General features: G+C 26.5%; 1 protein-coding gene across 1 annotated transcript; it reads right to left on the bottom strand.

The window, feature by feature from the left end:
- Positions 1–13,820: 13,820 nt before the first annotated feature.
- Positions 13,821–15,326, bottom strand: LOC145829015 (E3 ubiquitin-protein ligase arih1-like). The gene is made up of 3 exons (XM_082936756.1): positions 15,246–15,326; positions 14,240–14,534; positions 13,821–14,188 (listed from the first exon to the last, which is right to left on the bottom strand). Exons 1-3 carry the CDS (start codon positions 15,324–15,326, stop codon positions 13,821–13,823), a joined length of 744 nt encoding a protein of 247 aa, XP_082792882.1.
- Between the last annotated feature and the right edge of the window lie 213 nt (positions 15,327–15,539).

Raw genomic sequence — 15,539 nt, 5'->3', positions numbered from 1 at the left:
AAATATTAAATTTATGAAAGAAAACTTTTCAAAAGTATTTTAGTTCAGTTTCTTGGTCATAAAAGTATTTACTAAACAAATTGATAAAGATTAAAAATGTTGCACAATTTTTACTGTAATATATATTTTTTTAAAGTTTGGTAAACACCTTGTAAAAAACTTTCCAATTTTTTCTATTTTAATTTTTACCAACAGTTTGTTTTTTTTGGACACAATCATTTTTGTTAATTACTTTAATTGATATAGGCTCTTACCAAGGTAGTGCAATGGTAGGTTTTCACAATGGTGCAGGAGCTATCCTCCGCAAAAATATCCAGACATAATTACTGTTTCATGTATCAATCATGCCCTGCAATTAGCTTGTGCAACTGCTACAAAGCACAAAATACCAAAAGAAGTCAGTTGTGTTATAATTTAAATAGAATTTCTATTGTGCACATCTGGTTTATTAACTTTTGCTTGTGTAATACAGTAGGGACTAAATTAATCAAAATTTTTTTAAGTAAATAAAACAAATGTTTGGCATTTTTACTTGCCTTATTTTCTAAAAACTTAGTATTACTAAAATATATAAAAACAAATCAAGGTGATGAACTTATAGTCCAAACATTTTCATATTTTAAACAATCTTCTATAAGGAGAAACGAATTTCAAACGTTAAGTATAGCTATGGAAGAAGGAGTTCCACTTAAATTTAAAAGTTTAAGTGGAACAAGGTGGATTGCTCATTATGGTAGCTTAAAAAGGATTAACTCCAAATGGACAGTTCTTCAAAAAAAAATTAGTGATGTAAGCTTATCAGTAACCCTTGTTTTAAGAAATCTTGCATTTCGTTGACATATATTTGTTACCAGGCTAAACGGATCAAAAATGACAGAAATGCCAGAAAATTTTCAAGTTGCTTAATAGCAATGTTTTATAAGTTATTATGAACTTTATGCAGTGCATTTTGAAGGAGGTTTGTTAATAAAATTATTTTGGAACTTGTGTTTTATAGTTTTCCTACATATATTTATGTTCTCTTTTGAATGAATACTTAAAGAACTTTCATTTAAAAATAAAACTGAATTTTAAGTAATCCAACCTATTTATGGTTTTCGATAGGTAGACATTGTTAATCTGACACTACAAAAAAAAGAAAGTTGAGCCACTGCATTTAAGACATACTATAAATTGTCTGAAAACTTATTTGAAGCGTCTAATTTATCATCCAGAAACAAGTTAGTAAAATACTACTAAAAATAAAACTTACAGCTAATATTATTATTTATGGTATATTTATAAAGTAAAAAAATATAGCTCAGTTTATGGCAACTCCTAATTTCCCATCAAACTCAAAATTGTGGTTGAAAACTTGAATATTGAAGATGGAAAAAAAGTAAAACTATCATAAAACTTTAGTTTGTTGTAGCTGTTTTATTGTTCAGCACAATTTGTTGACTTTGTAACATTTCAAAACTTTTTTATTAAGAATCTTTAATTTTTTAGTGTAAACTAAGTAAAGATACTTAAAATGTTGTGCTTTGATTTTATTTAACAACAAATTTTCAACTAAATAGGTAATGCTACCATTGAAATTTCACAGCAACTTGTTAGAAAATGTAATAAGTTTAATAATTGCAACTATAATTTAAAAAATTAATATACACTTTTGTCATCAAACAAAAGTTAGTTTAAACATAAAAAGTAAGTGTTGTTTGTTATAAGTTTTTTTCTATTTTAATTTACATAGCTGTGTTTTTATCACAAAGATTTTAATCGAAATCGAAATTACACAACAGTTTGTAGTATAAATCTTTATAACATCAGTTTGTGGTAATAACTTTTAAATAATTCATTCTAAGATTGTATATATAGACCCATAAATCAATTATAAAAAATTTGTTTTGAAACAGGTTGTGTCTGTTTACTAAGAGTTCATAACAAAATTGTTATTGGAGATAGAAAAACGTATGCCAACAAATCTACGCTTCATGATGTCTTTTAAATTTGTTCACCAAGTTGGTTATGTTGTTTAGTTGATTTGTGTTTAATGAGCTATATATTTTATGATTAAAAAAATACATATAGGAGAAAAATTTCATGTAATGTTAAAAATAAATGTAATGTAAATATTTAAAGGCTTTAAGGGAGCCACAACCGAACATTGAGGATTTTTTGTATTTGCCCAATGTAAAAGTTTTGTACTGTTCTGATCACCAGCAAATTATAATCGATCAATATGAAGGGTTGATGACTTTTAATAGTTTGACTGGTTAGTTGAATTGACATTTTATAAAGATAGACCCAACTGTTGAGTAAAATCAATTGTTACTTTATTATATCTGTCATTAAATGTTTGTCATCCCTGTTAGCTTTGTGCTTATGCTAACTCAGAAAGAAAAATTGTATAATAGATATTTTTAGTAAAATATTATTACTTAGTCGACTGTAAGGATTTTTTTTTTGTTTTATTTTTTGCTTTAAAAATTTCTTCATTAGATAAAGTAGATAAAAAACAGAAAAAAAGCATTAAATATTAACAGGAACACCAACGAACGTTACTTTTTTGTTAAGAATTTTAAAAGAAAGAAAAGAGCTGTCAACACTAATGCTGAAACTATGTACAGTGCTATTCAGCAATGTGCAGATTTTTTGTTGGTGAACCTCAGCAAAACAAAACTGCATTCAAACATGAAAGCTCCCTTGTTAAATGCAAAGATATTATTCAGTGAGAAATTTTAATTTTTTTAGTTTTTTTAAAGTAAAGTTTTCAACTATTTGTTTGCTATAAAATACCATCTAGCATATAAACCAATAATCTTAAATTAAGTAGGCAAACTATATTTATTATAATTAATTAATTAATATGATAACACTATTTAACAAATCAAAATGAGTTTTATTTAAAATTTTTGTTTTTAAGTTTAAACGTGTGAAATGAGTTTTTCGAAACAAAGAAAAGTATATATTTAGTACAAGAGTTTTGGAACAAGTTTTAAGTGTATAGGTGTTATATAGTCGCTAATTTAAAAATACATATTTATGTTTACAATTACAAGCATACTTAATACAACATAACCTTCTGTTAGATCAACTTGCAAATCATCAAATCTCAGCTGCTTTAATTTTCCTCTTCCGGATACCCTTTTGAAGGAAGTTGGAAAATCAACGATATATAAAAAAAGAGAATATACAGCTTCGGAAGGGTTGACTGAGGAAGAGTACAGAGAAGTTGAATTAGTTTTAAACAAATTGTGTAATAACTCTAGGCCACATTTCTAAATTAACTGTTTGTTGTTTCATTAAAAACGTGAAGTTGGTAAAACATTTCACTTAGTAATTTTTGTATGACGTTTTTATTATAGTAATTAATTAAACAATTTTTTATTTTGTGCATTGTTAAGTTTAAATTTTGTTTGTAAACTTTAACGTTAAAACTTTTTATACAAAAAAACAACTATAGCCAAGTGTAAACTATAATAATCTTTGCAAAAACTACAGTTTTTTTTTTTCTTTATTTTCAATGAAATCATGTATTACTGTTTTTTACATTTTACAGTTATTTTTAAGTGGCTTGTTTTATTTACTCTCTTAAAAAGTCAACTACTTCTTTGCTACCTATACAACTTATATAAAAAAAAAAGACCTATCGGTAACAAATCACTTAAAATAATTTCTTTTAATTATAATTTGTTAATCACTTTGTTGTTTTGGTAAAATTAATGAATGTCTATTAAGATATTTATTTTTACAGTTACTTTTGTGTTTCTGGGTCTTAAAAATATAATGATTTGAATAATTATAAAATACCCTGTGCTAAGTTTTAGATAATCTGAGTAAACTTTTATCTTGACACAAACCGATTTTAAGTCCATCCTTTGCAAAATATATGGGATCCAAAAAATTGTGATCTTAAAACTTTTAGCTGAATTTTTTACATATCGCTAATTATAACACAAACACAAATTAAAACTATTTATAGAAAATTTATTAGCATTTCTTGTATAAGAAAATTGCTAGAAATTCATAAAAATTTACAAAAAGTGATAAAATAAATAACATCGAGAAATGCCACCTTACAACTTAATTAAATCATTTCATTTTGTTCACAATGTGTGTGTTATAATTGACTACATATAAAATAAATCTGCTTAAAACTTTAAGTCGCATTTCAAGGATTCAATGCATTTTACACTTTGGTTGACTTTAGAAAATTAATTAGTGTCAAGATAAAAGATTACTCTAATTTTGCACTGAGTGTTTTTAGGATATTTAAAAAACATAACAATTTTCCAGCCGGGAATTCAAGGGTAGCTGTTAAAATAAACACCCTACTGCACATCAACATTACAATATATCTCACAAAAAAGTTTTTAAAGCAAAGTATATTTCAGTCATATTTTTAACATGTTTTTTAAGATCTATAATATTTTAATAGTATTAGGTTTTGTTTAAATATTATTGACACTAAAGTTAATCTATATTTAAACTATTTTTAAAGTTGCTTCTATTATTTTTATAATTTGAGTTTATATTTAAAAAGTGTATCAAAGTATTTTTTTATGTGTTTGATTTTAGTTGAATAATAATTTCCTAACAAAAGTTAAATTTAGTATTAACGATCATTTGTTTTTATTCCATTGAAAATATTTTTCATTTTCGTTTACTTTAGTATTTCGTTATTTTATGTTATTTATTTCTTAGCATTACTTAAGTTAAACAGTAAGTTTTTTTTTAAGGTATAGTACTAAGAATTTTTTTACTATTGACACTTTGAAAATTGTCAACAAATATTTTGAACAATACTTTAAAAGCATGAGTAGATTATTTAATTAATAACTATTAGTATAAATGATTGATAGGTTTAAAACTAAAATTAAAAAATGGATGTTTTAATACCACGTCTTAGAAGTAATTTTATAAGACAGAAATATGGAGAATATGAAAATAAACTTATCCATCTTGCAACAGTTAGTATGCTAAATGCTTTAGCTTATAATAATGACGTAATCTTATAATGTAAATTATTTTTCATACTTTTTTTTGATATAAATATCAACTTTTTTTTTAATTAAAATTTTTTTGTTACTTAAATTATAATTAGATCATACTAAATGTAGGGTCGCTGTATAAATTAATACATTGTGTATACTGCAGATTTACAATACTAACTTAAGATTTATTTGGTCCTTAATAAGTATAAATGTTATAAAATTTGTATCTATTTTAGTTAGTCTGTCGAGACAATTGTAATGAAGACCTAAATTAAAAATAACAACAACATCCATTTTTAGTTATAAAAATTTCTATCTTATAAAAACTTGCTATAAGTAAGTTCTTTGACCTACTAAGTTTTGCACTTTTTTAAACGTTAGATTTATTATTTAAAATTTATATTTTCATTTTATGGCCACACTAGAATGATATTCTTAGTCTGCTATCTGAACATGCCAGTGTTATATTTAATCGAAAACAAGCGTTATTTGTATGTAAAATTTTGTAGATTTTTAAATTATAATAAAATATCTTATAACAGACAAAAGACCTGGATGTACTGCAAAAAATCCTTGTTCGTGGTCATGAAGTTAACAAAATAGTGGTTGACCTGTGTGGAACTGTATATAGCGTCAATGATTTTTATAACAGTGTTAGAATTAAATTTGAAAAACGTGATATATTGCTGCTTGACATAGAAAGCCACAATCCGAACAAAGAAGATGAATTGTTTAAGAACAAAGTTAGAGAGATTAAACAAATTGTTAACCGACATGTTGAAGAAGTAAATGATTTAATTGCAGCGAAAAAGAAAAGGATCGAAAATGGACTTTCTGTTAAAAGAGTTAAACAGTTTCATCAGTTCAAAGCGGATGAGTCTCACGTAGAAGAGAAGTGCCAAGTGTGTCAGGAAGAAGTCGAAGTTGGAAGATTGATGAAGCAACTGGACTGCGGAGGTCGGCATTCGTTTTGCAGTGTTTGCATCGATACATGGTTCGCTGAACACAAAACTTGCCCTATCTGCAGACATGTTTTTGTGTGATTATTAGGCGCATTAAGTTTTTAGTAATAAATTTGTATATTGATAAAATTTTGTGTTGCATCTTGTTCCTTAATTTAACTACATTTAATAAACTAAAAGGCATATGTGTAGGAGTTTTAGTGTAGCTAACAAAAAAAGTAGTTTTAAGACTTGTTTTTATTAATTGAACTTTGATCAACTTTTACATATTATTAAGCTTTCGGTAACTGATTTAAGTTTATTAAAACAAATACTACATATAGAAAATTATAACTCTAGTAACTTGAGTCAGAATTTTAAGTATAATGAAGAAAATAAACGAAAGGGTGATCTAAAGATGTTTAGTTTAAGGATCTAGGTTCACGAAAGACCTCTCGTTCATCGAGCGCAGAAATTCTATAAAAATCTATAATTAGCCTAAAAATAAAACTATAAGTCGAAAATTTAAACTTTAAAATAAATATATTTGTAAAAACTAGGAATTCTTAATTTTAATTTCTAAATTGAAAAATCCATCAATTTAATATATACTTTGGGTAAATTTAAATTACCGAAAGCTTGTGGTATGATGATCGAATTGGTATGACGAAACCCCGTAAACTTGAGCCTGTTTCCAAGCATATGATAGTCAAGGCTTCGGTTCTGTAGAAATGTTTGTGTTAGTTTAATACATATTAAAGACACATAACACATATATTGAAAACTGTCCTGGGCATGATGTTAAACTGTTTTGGTGTATGATTCAATAACCGAACGGTTTTTTGTACACCAGGTCCTAGAACCAAATTTTTTGAGCGTATTTTTGTCGTTCAATAAACAATTAATACATTGAACTCTTAGTCAAAAGATGCAAAGACAACTTGAAGTGTTTTTAGCTTCAAATTTTATCAATAGTTTTAGTATGTAACAAAAGTTTTATTTTTTTTTTTTTTAAACAATAATCATTAGAACAAAATTTAAGCTGAACCTATTTACAAGTTTAACTAAGAGCTATTTTTCTACCAAAACAATAATGTAAACAAGCACAAAAAACTTAAAACAGTAAATTAGCTTTCTTTTGAAAAAAATGATATGAAAAAAAAAACAAGTCAACCTATTATCAGTTTTACTTCTACAAATAATTTCGGCTAATCAATTTGATATTGATCTTTTTTTTGACAAAACTAGTAAGTTTGATTACACAAATGAAATTAATTAGCTAAGTTTTTTACTAATAGAATTATTATGTTAAAATGTTTAAATCAACAAATAAAACAATGTTACAAATTTCTACAATCTAGTCAACCTTGAAAACCAGTTACGAAACTCAAAATATAGATACTTGATCAGATGAAAGCCAACTATTGAACTTTATAATATACATACACAGTAACCTCTCGCATCTTTATGCACTCGTACGTTACGCACTCTCGTTTAGTTACGAATTTTAAAATTCTTAAAAATTCAAAAAATTCAAAGTTTTAACTTATTTTAGTATTTCACAAATTAGATTTAATGTATAATTTTAATTAAAAATATGTTTTTAAATGCTAACTCACCTCTCTACAATTTTAGACTTTCTAAACTTATGTTCCTTGAATAATTGATAGTTATACCATTTAATTATACCTCAGTATATCAGAAACTATGTTAACAATAAGAGATTAAACTAAAAATCTGAAAGAAACATGACTGTGTTAAATAATGAAAGTTTAATGAAATAATGAGAGTTTAAAACAGAAATAAATAATACAGCACTCTTGCCCTATATATGAATTAATATTTAAAAATAGATTTAATGAAACTTTCTAGCAAAAACCAGCTGAAAAAAATTAATAAAATTTTTCTATAAGTATTATTATTTTAAATAAATTTAAATCTATTTTAAAATATATGTATAGTTTTATCTTTCGTTTTAATATTTATAAATAAAGTAAAAAATTTTTAAAAGTTGGACGGTTCCCAGTCTATTTTTAACTAAAAGCAATATAAAAAAAAAGCCTTTATAGTAAGTATATTTGGTAACTCTCGTATCTTTACGATCTCTCGTATCTTTACGCATGTTACAATAACCGAGAGGTTACTATAAAAACATTAACTCTGTTTGTCTTATGTAAAAAAAAATAATTTATTTTAGTATTTAACAAACTAATCTTTAGTTCAACTTGAACCTTCCAAAACAGCTTTATTCTTTTAAATAGTATGTAAGTCTGTTTATAGCTTATAACCTTTATAAGCAAGTTAATTATGTCCAACTTTTTTATTATATCTTTATAAGTAACATTTTATTTTAAAAGACCTTGTATAATACTTATAGTCATTTTTTAGACTTAAAAAATAAAAATAAATTTGGTTTGCGTATAATCATCGTTAAATTTAAGTATGAAGAGACCTAACTCATATTTCACAGTTTACCAAAAACTTTTTTTTTGTTTAAAAAATTATTTTCTAACACTGCAAACATAATTTTTATAACGTATTCATCTAAGTGAAGTGTTTATGAGAAGACTTGTATAATTTATGAATTTTTATTTGCTTTTCATAACCACAAAGATTTAACATGGCTCATAGAAAAAGAATTAAAGTAAATTTAATGCTTTTTCAGTTACGAAATGTCATGTATTATACGAAAAGTAATAATGTTTGCATTTTTGCTTTTACAGTTTGTACGTGTCGTGGCGATTTTATATTTATGTCTAAAATTAATCCCTTTTATTCTTAAGTATGAGTCTTTTTAACAAGTGTTTTAGCTATTTTTATACTAATATTTTAATTAATATTAAGATTTTTTTGAAATTAATTTTTACTTGTTGTAAATCCTACTTCTGATTCTATCAACGTTTAGTTTCAGCTTGTTTATCATAAGCCAATCTGATACTTTTTTTTTAATAATATTTGGGCTAAGGATGTTGGTGGGCAAACATCTAAAGCCTCAGTAGGGTCAGGTTTACTTTTTATTGGTAGATTATCAACCTGATCTTTTTGTTCTTACTTTTCCTGCAAGCCGGGTGACCTTCTAACAGTCTAATGCTCAGAACCCGCTGCAGGCAACTTATCATAAATACTATCTAAGTTGGACATAATAACTATAAACTACTTAATGCTACTCTAGGCTACTTTATATAAATCAGACAAGACAGTTTTAAGTGATGAATCTTTTATATAAAACACAACAAGAAATACTAGCATATACAAAAATGCAAATTACTATGATAACACTTTAAAAACTGGAAGCTACTTAAACCTATATCAAAAGACTTCAAACACTCAAAACTTAAAATTAAATAAAACTTTAAGTAAACAAGAAACTGCGAAAGGTAAAACAAATTATTAAACTATTAACCTGGCTTTAATATTTAAACAACTAAACACCAGTTGAAATATTCACTTTTAAAACAAAACAATACTTACAATAAGCATTCACAAAAAAGTTCAAGATATGTTGTTGCTTCAAGCTGTACACTAAACTAACTGACTCACTGCTTACATAAAAATGCCTGTCATATTTTGATGTTTTGTTGCATCAGTATTTAGTTTGAAACATTACGTCAAATGATTCTTACTGGCTCGCGGAATTTTGCATTGTCTTTTATGTTTTTGTTTTTCATAATTTTGTATCATCTGTAAAGTTGAAGACGCTAAGGATAGCTTTACTCTCTGTAAGTCATTTATATGTAACGAATGACAACGCTGCTAAGACGAACTCTTGTGGTCCACCTTTTATTCTTTAATAATTATATTTATATCCTTAAAAGCTTACAAACTGTTTTATTTGTACTCGAAATAAACTAATAAATTAATACATATTACCTCTTACGCTAAAAAATTCCAATTCCTTTAGTTAGATGTTTTGTCGACACTATCAAATGCTTTACTTTAAAAATGGACTGCTATTCAAAAAATTCTAAATTCCATTATTTGAATTGGACAGTACCTCTTCAGCATTCTCTGAAAAGGCCGCAGTTGGTAGAATGACCCTCTACAAATTCAAACTGAGATTTGTATATAACATTATGTAAAAACTGTACAGGCGATTGAACATTACTTTTACAATTTTTTTTAAAGCTAGATAAAAGTGAAATCGGTCTATATATTCTGGTAGGTTTTTATCCTGACTTAAGTACTTAAACTCACTTTGCTAACTTTGAACGATTGGATTTTTATTTTATAATATGCTTCACCAATTTTTTTATGTACTTTAAAGACTATTTAGTGTGTTACATTGTTATTGTTTTACGAACTTATACAGAGATATTATCATCACATCGTCCTTGTTTGAATCTAAGTGTGTATAATATTTAATATTTCCGCACGTTTTATATCTAAACAGAAAAAAAACTGTTACAGATTTTTTTTTTCGCTTGCTGATTTTAGAGTATTATTTTGTATTGTATAAGTTTTGTTTCGCAATAATAAAAAATAGATTGTTAAGTTTATCAACTATTTTATTTATATCTAGCTAATATTGGATAAAATTACAAAATAGAAGGATAGAACAGTTTCTTGCTTGATTCCTATTGGTTGTGCTACTAACTAATCTCTAAATTTTAGATATGTATTTATATCAGAGGTTTAAAGCATGTTTTCACAGTATTATTTTATTGATATTGTTTTGATTTTTGAATTTTGTTCTATACCTTTTGTATTCTTAAACTTTAGCTTCATTATTAAAATTAATTTTGTAAAGATTTTTGAATAATATAACTTTACTTTAAAGGGTTTTAATTTGGTTTGACTTTTCTGATATCAAATTTAGTTTAAGTTTAGATAGTTTTGTACTTAATAATTTTTGAGGGTAATCTCTTTAATTATTTCATTTAAGTTATTAAACTTTGTACTAATAGAACTATCAGATTGTCTTATTTTATTAGTTTTAAGATTGCTTAAAACAAGGGAAGCATCTGTTAAAAGTTTTTTAGGTGTTACTTTTTGAAAAGTTTTGAAAGTATTAGTTATGAATTTAAACTTTACTTTTCGTTAAATTGCTATTTTAAGATTTATATAAAGCAGAAAGTGATATGATGTGTCTGACAGGAGTACTATGCTATGAATAACTTTTTCTGCTGTTGAGCAAAAGAAACCCAGAATTATAATTTGTAGTTGGTACTTTGATGAGATTTGTAAAACCAAATCTGTTATTTTAGTTAAAGTAATTTTTAATGTTCAGTAACCTCTCGCATATTTACGCACTCGTGACGTTACGCACTGTCGTTTAGTTACGCATTTTAGAATTTTAAAAATTTTTAAATTATACAAATTAGGTTCATTGCATATTTTTGATTTAAAATATGTTTTTAAACACTAACTCACCTCTCTATATCTTTAGACTTTATAAACTTAGGTTCCTTGACTAATTGATAAACATATAGTTATAACTCAATATATCAGAAATTTTGTTAGCAATAAGAGATTAAACTAAAATTCTTAAATAAATATGACTGTGTTAAATAATGAAAGTATAATGAAATAACAAGAGTTTAGAACACAAATAAATAATACAGAACTCTTGCCCTATATATGAATAAACATCTAAAAAAGAAATCTAATGAAACTTCCTAGCAAAAAGTAGCAGTGATACTTAATAAATATAGAGCTTACACTTAAAACAAATAAGTTTTTTAGTAAACATATCATATATTTTTCTACAACTATTATTTTTTTAAATAACTTAAATCTTTTTTTATAATGCATGTATAGTTTTATATTTTGTCTTCATATTTATAAATAAAGTAAACAAATTCTTAAAAATGGGAAAATTTCCAGTCTGCTTATAACTAGAAGTAATTTCAAAAAACAGCCATTATAGTAAGTATATTTGGTACCTCTCGTATCTTTACGATCTCTCGTATCTTTACGCATTTTTTTCTGGGGAAACAATGTGAGTAAATAAAGCGAGAGGTTACTGTAGTAATTTTTTCATTTATATTGTATATATCAATATCTTCAAACATAGAAGTATATTTAAAACTAATTATAACTCCTAACTAAAATTCTGAAAACCTTTTACTCTTATCAGGAGAAATGTTTTGCATCGAATTTATTCTACTATATATACAAAGTATTTTTACTACTTTTAATATTAAATCCTATTGATACTCATCCAAATTCCCTTTAAAATAAAGTTTGTTTTATTTTATCACAGTTAAACAAAAGTACTATAAGTTTACACATAAGTACTTATAGCCATTAGTAAAAAGCATTTTTTTCTTAATGTTAAAATTTGAATTGTCGTTGTAAAATAAGTTTAAAATAAAAGTTTAAGTTAAGTTTAAGATGCAGCAATGCTTTGCCTTATTTTTCTTTTAAAAGGAGTTTTAATTTTAAATAGTTTTTGATTACTTTTTGTTTTAAATAACAATATCTAAATCTACTCACTATATGATTTCCGTTAGTATATAAAAAAAAAGGAAAAGGGTCGAATATGCACGAAGACAATTTTGCACGGAGGGTCAGTTTTGCCTCAGAGTAAAGATATTAAAAACATTATAAAAAAAATATATATATTACCAACCGAGGGTAAGGGTTAGGGGTAACATAGAAAGTAAAAATAAAAATAAAAACAAACAGTAAGAACTTATAAAAATTACTAATAAAAAAATTAAATAAAGTTATAATAATAAAATTAAATAAAATAAACAACAGAAAGAAAAAAAAAGTAACCGACCGAGGTTTTAAAACAAAAAGTTAAATTTTTTAGTTTTTCAAGTTATATGAAATCCATTCAATTTTTAAAAGGATTGCAAAATTTAAGAAAGGTCTAAGTTTAATTTGGTAGTGTTCTGTGAGACAAATTAAGACTGTATTGTTGTAATCAAAAAGTTCTTATTATTTAGAACTAATTCTTACAATCAACTATAATACAATTCTTGTAAAAAAGTTTATTGACGTTGGTATAATACTAAATTATGCTGTAAAACACCGAAAACGTAGTAAAACATAAGGTAACATTTGTTTTCAATCTTAAATGTTATATAAGTTAATCAATCTTTGTTACATTCAACTTGCTATAGAATAATGTTCGACAACATACAGCTAATTGCAGGTAAACAAAACCATGGTTTTCTATAATATGCACTGCTGGTAAGTACGCATTTTTTTGCGGTATTAAATTTCAAAATGCTTAATTTTGTTGTGCTTTAGCGGCTGGTTTTGTAGTTAATGGAGTAATAATAGTTCTAAAACGTATTATCTATTTTATTTTTCTATACTAATTTTTATTATAAATTTATAATGAATATTGTAATGTCAAGACGATATGAATATTTTTTTTTAATTTATTAACAATTTTATATACTGAGGTGTGTTTTTAGCTACTTAAGCCAATACAACATAGGGCCTATGGAGGTAAGCAAGACCAGGGATTCTTGAGTACGCAATTTTGTGCGGTAATCAAATTCAAAATGCTTAAGTTTTTGTAATTAAGCCGCAGGTTTATGTAGAATGTAGATAATGCAGTATTAATAGTTCAAATATATATATTTTTTTATACTATTGTTTACTACCAATCTATTATTAAAACTTTGTAATGTCAAATCAAAATAAATAATTTAAAAATTTTCTATTTATTAACAGTTTTAAATTTAAATGTTTTAATAGAAAAAGAATAATTCAAATTTTTAAGAAAATTTTCTATGCTTCCAAAAAGTTTTGTAGAATAACTAAAAAACAAAAGTATTTTTTTAATTTGAAAAATTAAAATTTAAGCAGAGTTATACACAATGAAGCATATTAAAATTATTTTAAGTATAAAAAAAAATTACAAGTATTAAAACAAGGCCTCAAATTTTTAAAAATTCTTTATTTCAGTGAAACAATCTTCGAAGAAAATTGCAAATTAAAAAATTTAAATGTCTATATACTGCCACGTGTTTTTAGCTTTATGCTCCTTGACGTAATAAACCAATTGCTTTGAATGATTCTCGCAAAACTCCGTTGTAGACTTCAACTCCCTAAAGTAATCACTGCTCAGTTTGTGAACTTTAAATTTCAAAACAGCGCTCAACCTTTCAAATTTAGCCTCTAAATATCCTTGGGTGAGTTGGAATATTGCTTTGTTGGCTGTGTTATCCTTAAGGTAGCAGGCAGACACGTAAGAGTACATGAGAGTTTTACGGCATTCACTTAACACTTCACACGCTTTCTTTATGGTGTTTTTTTTGTAGATGTCTGTAAGTTTATCATTGGCCGTGGTAACTTCTTTTACACCATCTTCTTCAGTATCGTTTACCAATGTATGCGGATTTTACTTTTTGTTTTTTATACTGTTTTCCAACTGTTGCGGCTTTTGGTAACTTTCATAAACACTCTCTATATCAGTTTTGCTTTCAATTTCAAGGCTTGTCTTGTGTCTGCGGTAGAACTTGTGGTAATCCATGTAGCGTTTAGTTTCTTTCCTACTTTCCTGAACGTTGTTATCTTCTACCTTTTGCTTGCAATCGTAGTGCGGGCCTGCCCATTCTGTCATGCATACCCAGCACATCTCGTACTTGCACTTGAAACAAGTCATCTTGGTGCATCCTCCGTTCTTTTCAATTTTCAGCGTGACAATTTGGGCACGCTTTAGTGTTTTTTGAAAGCCAGTCACCGTTTTATGTGTCTTTGAACTTCTTCAACCACTGTTTAAGCATATTGAATCCAAGGGGTCGTGCCAAGCACCTTGGCAGTTGAACCAGCTTTTGTGTCCCTTGGAGTATTCTACGTTGTAGTTGTTGTAAAACTCTTTGCACCTTAGTGTTGTATTACAGTCGGTTCCGGGACACCAAACAGTGTTTTTGTTTTTGTCAACGTACGACTGACCTAACAACCGCAAGAACTTTTATTTAAATGTTTCCTCTGCTAAGGTATCTTTTATAGTTTCTTAATCTACAAGAAGTTCACAACTCTCTCCAGGACATTCAATGTCAACAATCCTGTTGTTAATGTTTTCAAAGATATCATCTTTCAAGCACCTTTTACAAATCACATGGCCGCATGTAAAGTTTTCTTTTTCATCCTGGAAGAAGTCATCCATGCAAATTTCGCATTCGGAAGAGCTTGTTTTAATACATTGGCGTTTTACCGAAGCGACCTTATTTATACTATTTCTTCCTCTTTTCCTTTCTTTATTCAGGGCTGTAAGTGCTTTATTAACATCTCATTGGTTGTTTTTGAGCCGACGCCTTGCATACGGTTCACTGAGATCACCTACAATTGACTGAAGGGCTTTAATTTTGGAACTAGCGCTTCCTAGAACGTCGCGTTGAGATATCTTTTTAAAGACTGAATTCACAGGCTCCGTTTCAGCAACTTCCATTTCATCTCCACTGTCACTGTAGTTGTTGTCAGAATCGTTCGTTTCAATGTATAACATTTTCGAATCAACTCCATTTTGCGTTTCTTAGGAGGGAAGAAATAAATAAATTAGGCAATTTATACAAATTTTCACCGTAACGGACTTGAGCGAAGTAAGTATACCACTAGAAACAGCAGAGCGTTTTTGTAAAATTTTATCTTTTTTTATAACAATTTTTTTTTGATTTTTAGAAAGTTTTAGCTAAAAAATGTTTAAATGGTAACTTTGATA

The sequence above is a fragment of the Thalia democratica genome, chromosome 2 (assembly GCF_965202585.1).
Source record: "Thalia democratica chromosome 2, ktThaDemo2.hap1.1, whole genome shotgun sequence".
In the NCBI taxonomy this organism is placed as follows: Eukaryota; Metazoa; Chordata; class Thaliacea; order Salpida; family Salpidae; genus Thalia; species Thalia democratica.
This window is presented reverse-complemented; position numbering and strand designations above follow the sequence as displayed.